Genomic DNA, 13,592 nt, shown 5'->3' with positions numbered 1-13,592 from the left:
GATAATTAAATGTAAAGAAAAGAATGAATGTAATTGCATTGTTAAATGCAATTATATGTATATTAGTGGTGTCAATCAAATTAATAGTATATACTGGTATGTTTGAGGGGAGATAAAATCAACGCAGGGTGCTAGAATAAAGAATGCATGATAAATTGGATTGTTAATGTCTCAGCTTGGTTGTGAGGATTTCTGAATTGAAACTTATTTTGATTAGTATAAAAATCTCAGGGATGAGGAGCAGGGCAGGAAAGTGTGGGTCTGTGTGTGTGAGTGAGTGTGTGTGTGTGTGAGAGAGAGAGAGAGAGAGAGAGAGAGAGAGAGAGAGAGAGGGAGAGATCTCTGACTGGGTCGGAGCTTGAAGTCTGAACCGGAGTGTTACTGCTGGACAGTGTAAGAGCGCCCCTGAAAACTAATCAGTGCGTTGGTCGAGGGCGGGGCAGATTACAGCGGAAGTAGGAGTCTAACCTGGTGCCTTAATTAACTTGCGCTAAAAAAGTAGTAACTAATTCCAAATTAACCGCGTGCGTTAACGCTTTAACGTTGACAGCCCGGACAATAAAATATAATACTTTCAGTGGACTTGTTTCTTGTTTCATTTATTTTTGTGCTGTAAAAATATAAATGCCCTGTCACGCCCACAACCTTCCTATAAAAGTATATAAAATGGTGTGTGGTCAGAGATGTTTAATGAAACATTAAGAATGCTGTCTTTGTATATTTCCATATATCTCTTTAATTTTGACCCCATGCTGATTTCAGATTTTTTCCTATTTAGGCTACATGTTTCTTTTTCTGAATTAGATCATTAAATAAGAAAGTTGAGGTGGATCACTCCATCTGGCTCAGAGTGCTGCTCTTAAATTAATCGGTGTAAACAGGTTCCAAACCCACACATACATTCTGTAATTAGACTGCAGTAAAGCTTTAGTGAGGTCATATCCTCTGCTACTGGAGCTTTTCACTCAGAAATGTCTCCAGAATTTTTCATTATATCCATCTTTAAAACTATATTTATAAAAGGACAGAACTTCGGGCTGAGGTCTAGATCCCAAAATTAGTCCATTTAAATTCCTAAATTAGCGGTCCATTTTAAAAATGAGAGCAAAGCGGTTGAATATATAGATCCATTTCACCTTCATCAGCGGTTTGGCCTGGGGAGTGCTGCATTGCTTTGGAAGGATTTATGGCCTGGCTGCTGAGCTTTTAGCTTTTGTAAAGATGTTTAAGCAGAAAGTTGCTGTGCTCCAGCTGAATCCGCTGGTCCTGGTCATCCCAGTGCTCAGTGATTGGATGCTGAGTTGGCAGCTGATCAGCTGGGTTTAATAGATCAGGAGGAAACAGTCTTAAAAAAGCAGTTCATGATATCAAGTCAAGAAGCTTTAAGACGTGAACAGTCTATAATTTGTAAGGGTAGGTTAATTTTAATAGTGAGAGATAAAATATCAAACATAAAATCCAGAAAATCACATTGTATACATTTTATAAATTTATTGCATTTTGCAGAGAGAAAAAAGTATTTGAAGGGCAAAACCCTAGTTAGCAAGCACAGCAGTCAGAGGTTTTTTGTAGTTGTATCAGGAGGAACCACTCCTCTTTACAGATCATCTCTAAATTATAAAGATTTTGAGGCTGTCACATGGCAACTCTGAGCTTCAGCTTGATCCATAGGTTTTCTGTGAGATTAAGGTCTGGAGACCGGCAAGACCGCTCCATGATCTTAATGTGCTTCTTTTTGAGCCACTCCTTTATTGCCTTGGCTGTATGTTTTGGATCATTGTCATGCTGGAAGACCCAGCCACGACCCATTTTTAATGTGCTGGCGGAGGAAAGGAGGTTGTCATTCAGCATCCATCCATTCTCTAATTAATACAGTGAAGTAGTCCTGTACCCTTAGCAGAGAAACACGCCTAAAACATAATGTTCCAACCTCCATGCTTGACAGTGGGGATGGTGTTCTTTGGTTCATAGTCAGCATTTTGCATGGAGCCCCAGATCGATGTTGATAGACAGTCATTTTGTATTTCTTCCATTTTCTTACTTTTGCACCAACAATTGCCTCCTTCTCACCCAGCGTCTTACTAGGTTTGCAGCCCATTCCAGCCTAGTGCAGGTCTATGATCTTATCCCCAACATTCTTAGAAAGCTCTTTCCCATGTTGTAGAGGTTAGAGTCTGATTGATTAATTGAGTCTGTGGACAGGAGTCTTTATACAGGTGACTGTTTAAGACAGCTGTCTTTAATGCAGGTAACGAGTTGATAAAGGGCATCTAATTGTTCTAACTGGTCTTTCATTGTATGTGTATATATATATATATATATATATATATATATATATATATATATATGTACAGAAAGTATTCAGACCCCTTTAAATATTTCATTCTTTCATTCTTTGCAGCCATTTGCTAAAATAAAAAAAATATATATTTCTTATTAATGTACTGGGGGTTCTGTGTTATATGTTTATGTTTGACAGGTAGCATACTGTGGTCATCCACTGCACCCCAACCCATCCCCCAGCTGTCTCGGCTTTGTACTGCCTCTGCACATTTTAATTCAAGTAACGCCCAAGTTACAACTACACTTTCTCACTGGACCCGTTTCTCAGTGCACAAGTACACAAGTCTGTACTCCCGTACTTGGCAAGTACAGTATTAAACAGGTTCGACTCGCGAGTGCAGACTCCCGAGGACAGGAGGACATGGGACGGTTGTTCTGTAACTGGAACAGCTGTGTACTTGATGACGTCACCCTCTTAGAGGAGAGGAAAGCAGTAGGAGCACTTTTTCACCTAGCCGCTTTCTTAACAAATAACCACAAGTCTAAAGCCCTACATTCTCGCCTAAAAATAACCTAAAACATTATTTTAGCACACAGCAGTACTGTTCTGAAAACGTACAGGTGCTTACAGTTATGTACCTTCTCCTCCTGCATTACGCTGATACTGCTGCTAGGTGCATTCTGGGTTATCGGGCTGTAAGAAGTTCACACAAGTCACCTTCCATGCATCCTCGATAAAGTGGGAGGAGCAAGAACACATCTGGGTATTAGTTGTGTACTTGGCTAACTGCAAACTTCTATTTGGAACAGTACTTGGGCTGCGACTGGTGACATTTTCCGAGTCCACAAGAAGTAATGACAAGAACACAGATTGAGAAACAGCCTAGGAGTCCTTCAAGTTCCATGGCAATGGGCGAGTGGCTTTATGCATTGGCATATAATAGATTAAATCATCACTAGGAAGCTGGTTTGTGAGAGTAAAGAAGGTTATGTGTGGTACTGGACCGACCATCCGCTCATGTTCACGTTCCACATACTGCCTGCAGAAAGATCTAAAGGACAAAAGTCTGCTAAGGAGCTTAATGTCTCTAAGCATTCATTGAGTGGGGGTGGGGCAGATTACGGTGGATTTTGAGGTCAAACTTGGTTGCATAATGAATTTGCGGAAAAAAATTATAAGGGTCACACAGACACGTGGGAAGAAGCCATTTTAAAAAGCTTTGATTGGTTAGAACCACTGTCAGTCAGATAAGAGTCCTGTAGCAACTGAAGAACGCAGACTAATGCTTTGAATTAGTTGCTGTTTTTTTTATTTTAGTTCATTTATAAATATAACTAAAATATATGCTTTTAGTTTACAATAACTATAATATATATTTCCTATTTAAATAAAGTCATATGAAAAAGTTTGGGCACCTCTATTAATCTTAATCATTTTAGTTGTAAATATTTGGGTGTTTGCAGCAGCCATTTCAGTTTGATATATCTAATAACTGATGGACACAGTAATATTTCAGGATTAAAATGAGGTTTATTGTACAGAACAGAAAATGTGCAATATGCATTAAACCAAAATTTGACCGGTGCAAAAGTATGGGCACCCTTATCATTTTATTGATTTGAATACTCCTAACTACTTTTTACTGACTTACTGAAGCACAAAATCGGTTTGGTAACCTCATTGAGCTTTGAACTTCATAGCCAGGTGTATCCAATCATGAGAAAAGGTATTTAAGGTGACCAATTGCAAGTTGTTCTCCTATTTGAATCTCCTCTGAAGAGTGGCACAGATGGGAGCCAGTTGCTGACTGATGAAAGACAGATTCTGAAGAGATGGGCCAAACACTTCCATCCAACTGCCCTCTACAAACAAATGATGACTCCATTGCATGCCCACATCAAGTGAAAATCAAATGGGATATTGACAACCTCTCTTCAAAAGATCAAATTCAAAAGGTCAAAAAACTATAATCTGGTAAAGTGCCAGGAACAGATGCAATTCCAGGAGGCTATCTTATGGTACAGAAGCTTACTGGACTCTTCCAGTCCTTGTGGACCTCTGGGTATTTGCACTCATCTTGTGCAGGGGAAATGAAGATAGACAGTGAAAAAGAACTTGAAAAGTAATTTCCTAAAGGAAACACACAATGAAGTGGAGTTGCTATGTGGTTAAGTGTAGTTGCTTTGGTGTTGCATAGTTATTGCGATAGCAGAGATGCTGGTCAGTGTAAGTGTAAATCTATCTGTCTGTCTGTCTGTCTCTTTTTTTCTCTCTCTCTCAGTCTGATGTTTATGTGGTTTATTCTGGGGGTAAAAAAGGCACAGAAAAAAAACAGAAATTATGACCTAAAGTTGTCCTTAAACATGTATTAAACAGGTTAAACATGTTAAATGTATGTGTATCATCAGGTAAAGAGAATGCCTTGATGTGCTTTGTCACACTGTGGAGAGCTTTATCTAAAAGCAATGGTTATCATGTATTTATTCAACACATACACAACACTACCCCACAGTTTTTTTTAATCGTTATTCACTTTTAATGGTAAGGCATATTACGGTGGCGAGTAACACAAAAAGTAATGCAATAGTTACTTTTACTGGTAACTAGTTACTTTTATAGTGGAGTAACTCAGCTAGTAACTTTTTGGGAGAAGTAACTAGTAACTATAATATAACTAATTACTTTTTCAAAGTAACAGGCCCAACCCGGTAATAATCAAGATCAATTTTTAAGGCCAGCTGCTTTATTTTTTCTGAATTTCATTCCCAAAAATAATGTTGTATGAATATCAAATGAACTTTCTGCCTCTGCAATTCTGAAATAAAAAAATATTTGTTTGTTTGTTACAACTAATCTATGATATGCTCTAAAAATCTTGACAAGCAAAAAAATCTTGGTCTCTGCATTTTACCAAATGTTTTCTTGCTGACTATACATAAAATGTATTGGTGTTCAGACTTTTGTTAAAGCTTATAAAAAAAATATTTATTCAAGCGTTTGCTAGGTTGTATATTTACTTCACAGATTGTATTTAAGTAGGGAGGTTGTACAGTCTTTGGTTTGATTTTTATTGTTTTTCCTTGATAACTGAATTAACTAATTACAACACAATGAAAGAATCAAAACAGCACATATGTGTTGACAAAAAGTAAAACCCTGAATGAATAATAAATAAATAAACTATAAGACAAGACACGCATGGTCATGAATAAATACTAAGTTTTGGTATTTTTGCTGGTTTGTTGATATACTATGGATACTGCAAAAGCACCAGATTAAGCTTGGGGGCTGCATATAAATGCAGATGCAGGTTATACAGGTATAGCTTTAATCTCTCAGTTATTGGTTAAAATGTCTCGGGTCTGATTGGGTACAGTTGCAGGCTGTTAGCGCGTGCCTGGGACAAGGGCAGGGCCTGTTCGCACGCGCTCACGGCTTTCCCAGCAAACCGTTCTTCCCCTAACCGGAACTGGGAAATGTAAACTGGGATCGGTGATGTCCCGCAGCTCCCGCGTGCTCTCCGCTCCCGGGCTGCAGATCCACTTATTTAAATCTGCGCCATGTCGCGCTGGATTCCCACCAAAAGGGAGAAATACGGTGTGGGTAAGTGCTGCTGGAGCTCAGGAATGTCCGTGTTTACCCACTGCGCGCCCGCTTATTCCGTGTAGATAGACTGTAGCAGGTCGCGCTGAGAGTTGGTGTTCAGGTGCAGTGCGGTGTTATGTTAAGTTTCAGGTTTTTGGATCACGCAGCAGCAGAGAAACCCTCATGTTTCCCTGCATGTATACTGGATTTGCTCATTATTTTAAAGATAGTGGAAGGGATGGTGTTGTGCCCACTTGTGTTCCATCGCTGTGGATTAGATTAGGGGTGGGACAATTTATTGATATTGCGACATATCATTTTGTTTTGATCATATCTTATCCTATCGATATGTGTCGTCAAATAGCAGTATTTGTATTGAACAATATAAGCTCTGCATGAGCTTTCTAAGGTTTAATTTACTAAAATTAATGTTTCATTCTTCCACGTGGTGGCGCTGCTCAAATAAATAGGGTAAACTTGAGGTGAAGAATATTAGTTGTGACACCAATAAATTCGTTATTCTTGGTATTGACTTATTTAGCAGTATTTTATCCTCTTCAGTAACAGATGCTGTGAAGTACAGTAGAGCATAGTCTTATGATATATTTTGAGTATCACAGGATCACAGTATTGTGAAATCATCATTATCGTGGGCAACGTATGGTGAGGCTCTGTGACTCTCACCCCATTACAGATTCTGACAATAAGCTAGCCCGCATTCATGTGCTCAATTAGTTTAGATGCATGCTTTTTGTTTTAATGTTTTTCTACTCTGTAAATGAATGCTTGTTGTATAGTCATGTAGTTCACCCTTGATGTAGTGTTTGGACTGAGTGATTAACAAGTGTATGGCAGCATTATGCAGCTTATATACACTTTAAAATAATTATTGTGAAATTAACAGCAACAAGTCAATGTCACTGGCAACTAAAACTCCTAGTACACTTTTACATTGTACAGAACAAAAATCTATAGTAATAACTAAAGCGAACAGTATGATCTACACATGATTTACACAAAATAAAATCCACAGTGTACTAAAGAGTACAGTTAATGTTTAGTTCCATTAATATCTTTGCAAAACATGTTAAATGACAAGGACAATATTTAAATAAATAAAAATATGTTGTACCAATCAGGCCTGTACAATAATTTTTATTTACCATTTTTGATTTGTTTGTTTTCTTTTCCAACAAAAAAGCTCTAACAACATAATGAATTCCTGTGAAAAATGTGTGCAGACAATCCAAGTGCTGAAAAACCTTCCGAGAACCAGTGAGCGTGTATTGTATTAACAACAAAAAAAAGTAATAGGCAGTAATTTTGAATATAGCTTGTTATTGTAGTGTAATTGTAATAATGGCAGTTGTTTCATCTCTGATTGTGTTAACTATTTTTTTTCTCCCTAAAGATTTTAGAACAGTGTAGCCTGCGGTGTCTGACTCTGCTGCCACTCCTCTCAGGGCTGAATTTACAGGGTGTGGACGTGTGGAAAGGTGGTTATTTAGTTGAGCTGCTGTGTAAATGATTAAGCTGGACCTGGTCAGTACAGTCGCCTTACTTAGACAAACTCGAGCTCCTAAACTCTGTCAAACTGTGTCACCTTCCCTTTTTTCTATTGACCTGTTCACCTGATAAATCACATTCATGTAAGCCGAGGCAGGGAGCTGGGTGGTATTATGCAGAAGTGAGTCAGAGTTAAGAACTGTGCAGCTGAAGGAATATAATGAAAGCCTCTTGCCAGCAAGACGGATCAGAACAGAGCATGTCTGGACAAAGCCTGCATTATTTCTGCTTTTGAGAAAATAACGTTATCGGCATATATTTTATATTATAATGAACCTTATAAATGTGCTAAGGGTGGTTTTATTTTTAAGCTGTTTTTTCACCTAGGCCTGCTAAGTTTACTATTACAAGATGTTTTTTAATTCTCTATGTAACTGGTAGGTTAATGCGGTTTTCAAATTAGAATAATGAAGATTGTATTTCTTTATATATATATATATATATATATATATATATATATATGGGTCAATGACGTATAAGGAGTTTCAACATGCCAATTTTAAAATATAAAAAATAAGAGTATCTGTTGCAATTGTTCAAAAATTTAAAAGCCTCCTTTTTTTTGTTTTTGTTTACAAAAATCTCATCACAATGTAATATGTGTAATACATAAGTGTTATGATGTGTTGTAAGTGCAGTGAATATTGTGGCTTTGTAAAGAACATTTAATTCTAGAATTAAAAACGTTTTTTGCTTTGCTTGACAGCGGCATCTGGTAAAATAGATTAACAGTTGTAAAAAAATACATAAAAGTGAAAAGACATGCTTTTTTTTTGCATTTTTGTAATTATATTTTACAAAGATTAAACATTCTGTAATTTGACTCAAAATGACTTAAGTTGCATAAAAAAAATAAAAAAAACTTAAATATAGTACTTTATGTGTACATGTCATCAACTAAATATAAAAGCACAAAAACTGACAATCTAGCTCATAAATCTATCATGGAAAACACTCTGCAATGGTCGCACCACATGACATTTGGTTGCACCACATGTTGTTTTCAAGTTCAGTCAGACTTTACAGGCAGAGAATTGGCCACCTTAACAAAATAAGCTGACTTCTAAAGGTAAAAGGGCATTTTTTAATTAAATTTAAGAAAAATTTAAGTGAGTTACACACTTGCTTGCAGCTTTCACAGGTCCCTGGCAAACTGGTAAATTATGTAACTTCCTGTATTTAAATTGGTTTTAACATAAAGGTCTCAAAGTAGTAGTTTCTTGATGTTCGCACCACATGATATTGTATGAAATGGAGATTATCGGACAAATTTTGCTTCTATATTAAGATGGAAATAAAATTACAAATGCTTTGCAATTTTGTACAGGACTAAAAAACACTTTGAAAATCATGCCGAAAAGGGCAAAAAAATAAAATATATAGGTTAGGTAATTTCAAAGAAGTTTTTAAAACAATAGTCATGGTGGGACGGTCGCACCACATGATATTTTGACACTTTAAATAACCAAAACTTTCTGATAAACTAATTATTTTAAATAAGTAACAGTAAGTACAAATGTGGGAGAGAGACTACATATCTATGACAACTTTTTATGCTTTTAAACCTTTTTTTAATTAAAAAAAAATGTAGTTGGACACAAAATTTAGGCGTCACGTCATTGACCCATATATATAAGTTGCCATAGTGAATTTCAGTAGATAGATATTTGCTTCTATCAGAAATGTGTGAAGAACTCTTTTATATGTCAGTGATTTTTAAGTTAAATGGTTTTGTGCCTAGTGATTCTACTGTAACTTTAGATTAATGTTTTTTTATAAACATAATTTAAAGGAATTTGAAGGGGAATCTGTTACACTCAATTTTGCTGTGGGAGAATCCAGCACATTAAGGGAAGTTTTATGAACTTTGAAATAAAATAAAAAATGCGTGGGGAGATTAAGTTTGGGGAAAGAAAGATTGGAAGGTAGTCAAATTCTGAGAGGGTGGCACAATACACCTGTAAAAGCCATTTGCTGACCAGACAACATTCTCCAAAGCAATAAGTGTGAAGAATATAGAGAATCCCCACGTAGGTAATGATGACAGATCATTTTGGATGCCCAGATATGGATTGGCACACTGTCCTGGGTCAGCTCCTCAGTGCCCGATGCAGTCCTGCAGGTGGACGGTCGTACCAGTTGACAGGGCGCAGTGTGTGATTGGCTGCCGTTTCTCACCGGTGTGTGTTGAGTGTGTGTTTGTGGAATGCAATTGTAAGCGTCATTGAGTGCCTTGAGTGGCAGGAAGGCACTATAAATGTAATTTTAAGTAAGTAATTTTTTTTGGATCTTTTTTTGTGACTCATGTAGTTGATGACTAGTTTGAGTTAATAAATGTATGCTTTAAATAGGATGTCCTGCCCCTTTTCTGCATTTTGCTGTGTGTTGTTTAGATTAGAATGTGGATCGTAGGTGTAGCTGCGTTTTTAAGGGTTTTTATCTCATGTGCTGATTTTAGCAATCTTATTTCTGAATGTTCTTTAGTATTTTTTTTAAGTTGTTTTATTGTTCAAATTCTATTTTTGATCCAGCTATCTTTAACTATGATGCAAAGGGGGAGCATGAGCTGTGCCTCCAGGTGGGGGACACGGTGCACATACTGGAGATGTTTGAAGGTGGGTTCTGTGTTGTGACACGTCTTAACAGATCTGTTCATGTCTGTGTTAAACATGATTCCACAAGCTAAAGTAGTCCACATTGTTCTGGATTTCTACTGCAGAATTTCAACACTAAACACTATATGAGAAGCATCTGATGAGAATTTTAATCTAAAAAATGCTGTTTAGGAGAATTGATTTTTAACATTGGTAAAGTCTTATTGTTTAGGCTCTATAAAAACCTGATGCTGGTATTAATTTTAAAATGGGGAAAAAATCTTCTGTAGACTGAAAACATTTGGGTTTGACGTTAAAAGATGAATATGGGACAAAATTGTCAACATTTCATGAGATCTGGATCTGATACACAGTTCAGATAGCACCTTGTCTGAATCCACTTATTTTCTTGTGAGCAAAAGCCCTGGAACATGTGACTGTCAGGTGTGTATTGTTGCCCCGATGGGTCCTCATACATTGATTATTTACACAATAAACAGTGCTAAATTCAGAGTTGGATTTTGCTTGTGCATACGGTGCATTTATTGTTAGAATAACATGAAACAGCTACACGAAACCAGAGAGCTATGCTTTGGGGAAAATAAGCATTCAGAACCATTGCACAAATATTGTCCATGGCCAGAACAACAGTTTGTGTCTCGAAGAAAAAGGTCTTAACTGGTGTACTAAGTAACAGATGTTAAACATTTAGACCAAGGAACACCACAGCAGTTGATACCGGCACAAACTGTAAGTGCTGTAAAGAAAAATCTTGACATCAGCCACAACCACCGGGCATGAGTGAAGGGATCACAATCTACTGTTCACAGAAAGCTTCATGAACAAAAGCTTTTTTGCAGTAAAAAAACTGCAATTAGGGGCAAAAAAGACCAGCTTCAGGTCAGGGACAAAGTTTTCTGAACTGATGATATGAAGATTAACTTTTACCAATGTGATAGAAGTTTGGAGAAAGAAATGATCCGAAAAATACAAGCTTATCTGTAAAACACTGTGAAGTTAATGTCATGTCTTTAGCTTGCATGGCTTCCCGAAAGAAGAATAGAAAAGTTTAGTGATGTCTGTGGGTCGCAGGCTTGACGCTGTTATTGAAATTTTAAGTTTATCTGTTCCAATACTTTTGCTCAGAAGACAAAAATGGCTGGGTTTAAACAAAGTGTGCCACCTTCTGAACTGTGCATTAGATCCAGGGAAGGGAGTTTATTACACTTGTCCAAAAACTTTGAATTTAACACACCAGTTGTCTTATTCTCTCTCCCTCTTTCTTTCTCTCTAAGGTTGGTACAGAGGACACACTCTGCGCCAGAAATCAAAAAAGGTGTTGTGTAGTAAAATTTGGTTTAAAAAAAAAAAAAAAATATATATATATATATATATATATATATATATATATATATATATATATATATATATATATATATATATATATATATATATATATATATATGGTTGTGTTCTGTATTGTATGTACAGGGGATTTTTCCAGCCACCTACATCTACCTGAAAGAAGCGAAAGTTGAAGGGACAGGGTAGGACATTTAAACATTATTTTTATGTTCATTCGGTTGATTATTCACTTATGCGACCCTGTTTATATCAGCGTTTTATTAATAAAAAATAAATTATTTGGCTAAAGATTTGTACTGCGTTTATGTGAACTTTACATGTTGATTTTATTTTTTTACAGAAAAAAGGAGACTGTAATACCTACAGATCTTCCCCTGGTGCAGGAGTTGGGCACTACGCTGCGAGAATGGGCACAGATTTGGTACAGTTTGTATGTGGTATGTGGATTTTAATAATAAACTTTGTGAATAACGGTCACAGACTAACCCAGTTGGCAGTGGTTTGTATTTGTTCTGTAAGCTGTTCTTTTTAACACATATTTGTTTCCATAACAGAACAATAAGAGCACACTGTTCCGCAGTGTTCAGCAGATGGCCTACAGTCTGATAGAGTATCGCTCACAGATCGTCTCCGGAACACTTCCTAAAGATGACCTGGTGGAGTTAAAGAAGAAAGTCACAGCCAAAATCGATTATGGAAACAGGTGGAAGTTAATATCATATATAGAGTTTTAAAAATGAGATTATTAATTTTAATTTATGATTTTCCAGTGTATTGAAGCTTATGGTTTAGTTTATGTGTTGTTTTGTTATTGAAGTGATAAGAACTCTGACTGAAATTAGACTATTTTTTGGGACTTTGTATGCCAATTTGGTTCTTGTGCAACAATTATTACTGTTGTTTTTAAAAATGTTTTCATAAATTTTTTCTAAAGGATTCTGGGACTGGACTTGGTAGTTCGTGATGAAGCTGGAAATACGTTAGACCCAGAGTGCACCAGTACAGTCAGTTTATTCAGAGCCCACGAGTCCGCATCCCGCAGTATTGATGAACGGATACAAGAAGAAAAGGTGGGTTCAAATTAGGCCTGGACAATAATTCGATATCGGTATTTATCACGATAAGAAATGTTTCAATAACAGTGAAATCATTTTTGTGGTATATCGATTATTTAGAGGATCGCTCGGTTAGACCCTTCCGGCCTTGCTCGGTTAGCCTTGCTTAGGCTAAAATAGCCCTGGTTAGGCTAAAATAGCCTTGGTTAGGCTTGTCCGGCCGCGCTTGGTTAGGCTAAAATAGCCTTGGTTAGGCTTGTCCGGCTGCGCTTGGTTAGGCTAAAATAGCCTTGGTTAGGCTTGTCCGGCCGGGCTTGGTTAGGCTAAAATAGCCTTGGTTAGGGTCCTCCACGCTCTGTTAGGGTTGTCCGCCCGCGCTTGGTAAGGCTAAAATAGCTTAGGCTCGTACGGCCGTGTTTGGTTAGGCTAAAATAGCCTTGGTTAGGATAAATTACCCTTGGTTAGGCTCGTCCGCACTCGGTTAGGCTCGTCCGCGCTCGGTTAGGCTCATCTATGCTCAGTTAGGCTCGTTCAGCCGTGCTTGGTTAGGCTAAAATAGCCTTGGTTAGGCTCCTCTGCACTCGGATAGGCTTGTCCGCCTGCGCTTGGTTAGGCTAAAGTAGCTGTGGTTGGGCTCCTCCGCGCTCGCTTAGGCTTGTCCAGTCACGCTCGGTTAGGCTAAAATAGCCTTGGTTAGGATAAATTAGCCTTGGTTAGGCTTGTCTGGCCACGTTTGGTTAGGCTAAAATAGTCTTGGTTAGGATAAATTAGCCTTGGTTAGGCTCGTCCACACTCGGTTAGGCTCGTCCGCACTCGGTTAGGCTTGCCCACGCTCTGTTAAGCTCATCTGTGCTCTGTTAGGCTAACATAGCCTTGGTTAGGCTAAAATAGCCTTGGTTAGGCTAAAATAGTCTTGGTTAGGATAAATTAGCCTTGGTTAGGCTCGTCCGGCCGCGTTTGGTTAGTCTAATATAGCCTTGGTTAGGCTAAAGTAGCTGTGGTTAGGCTCCTCCGCGCTCCCTTAGGCTTGTCCAGTCGCGCTTGGTTAGGCTAAAATAGCCTTGGTTAGGCTCGTCCGCTCTCGGTTAGGCTCCTCCGATTTTTACATTTTTTCACAGGTACACAAAATCTGTTCCCTTTTTT

General features: G+C 37.7%; 1 protein-coding gene across 1 annotated transcript in view; it reads left to right on the top strand.

Annotated features, from left to right (window-relative positions):
* The first annotated feature begins 5,721 nt into the window (after positions 1 to 5,721).
* The window catches only part of dock5 (dedicator of cytokinesis 5), a 64,399-nt gene continuing 56,528 nt past the window's right edge, over positions 5,722 to 13,592 (top strand). Inside the window, exons 1-7 of the mRNA XM_049485669.1 lie at positions 5,722 to 5,887; positions 9,967 to 10,050; positions 11,325 to 11,365; positions 11,521 to 11,576; positions 11,735 to 11,831; positions 11,949 to 12,097; positions 12,329 to 12,464. Coding sequence (XP_049341626.1) covers positions 5,845 to 5,887; positions 9,967 to 10,050; positions 11,325 to 11,365; positions 11,521 to 11,576; positions 11,735 to 11,831; positions 11,949 to 12,097; positions 12,329 to 12,464 — 606 coding nt within the window. The 5' untranslated portion in view covers positions 5,722 to 5,844. The remainder of the gene's footprint in view (positions 5,888 to 9,966; positions 10,051 to 11,324; positions 11,366 to 11,520; positions 11,577 to 11,734; positions 11,832 to 11,948; positions 12,098 to 12,328; positions 12,465 to 13,592) is intronic.

The sequence above is a fragment of the Astyanax mexicanus genome, chromosome 12, assembly GCF_023375975.1.
Source record: "Astyanax mexicanus isolate ESR-SI-001 chromosome 12, AstMex3_surface, whole genome shotgun sequence".
In the NCBI taxonomy this organism is placed as follows: Eukaryota; Metazoa; Chordata; class Actinopteri; order Characiformes; family Acestrorhamphidae; genus Astyanax; species Astyanax mexicanus.
This window is presented reverse-complemented; position numbering and strand designations above follow the sequence as displayed.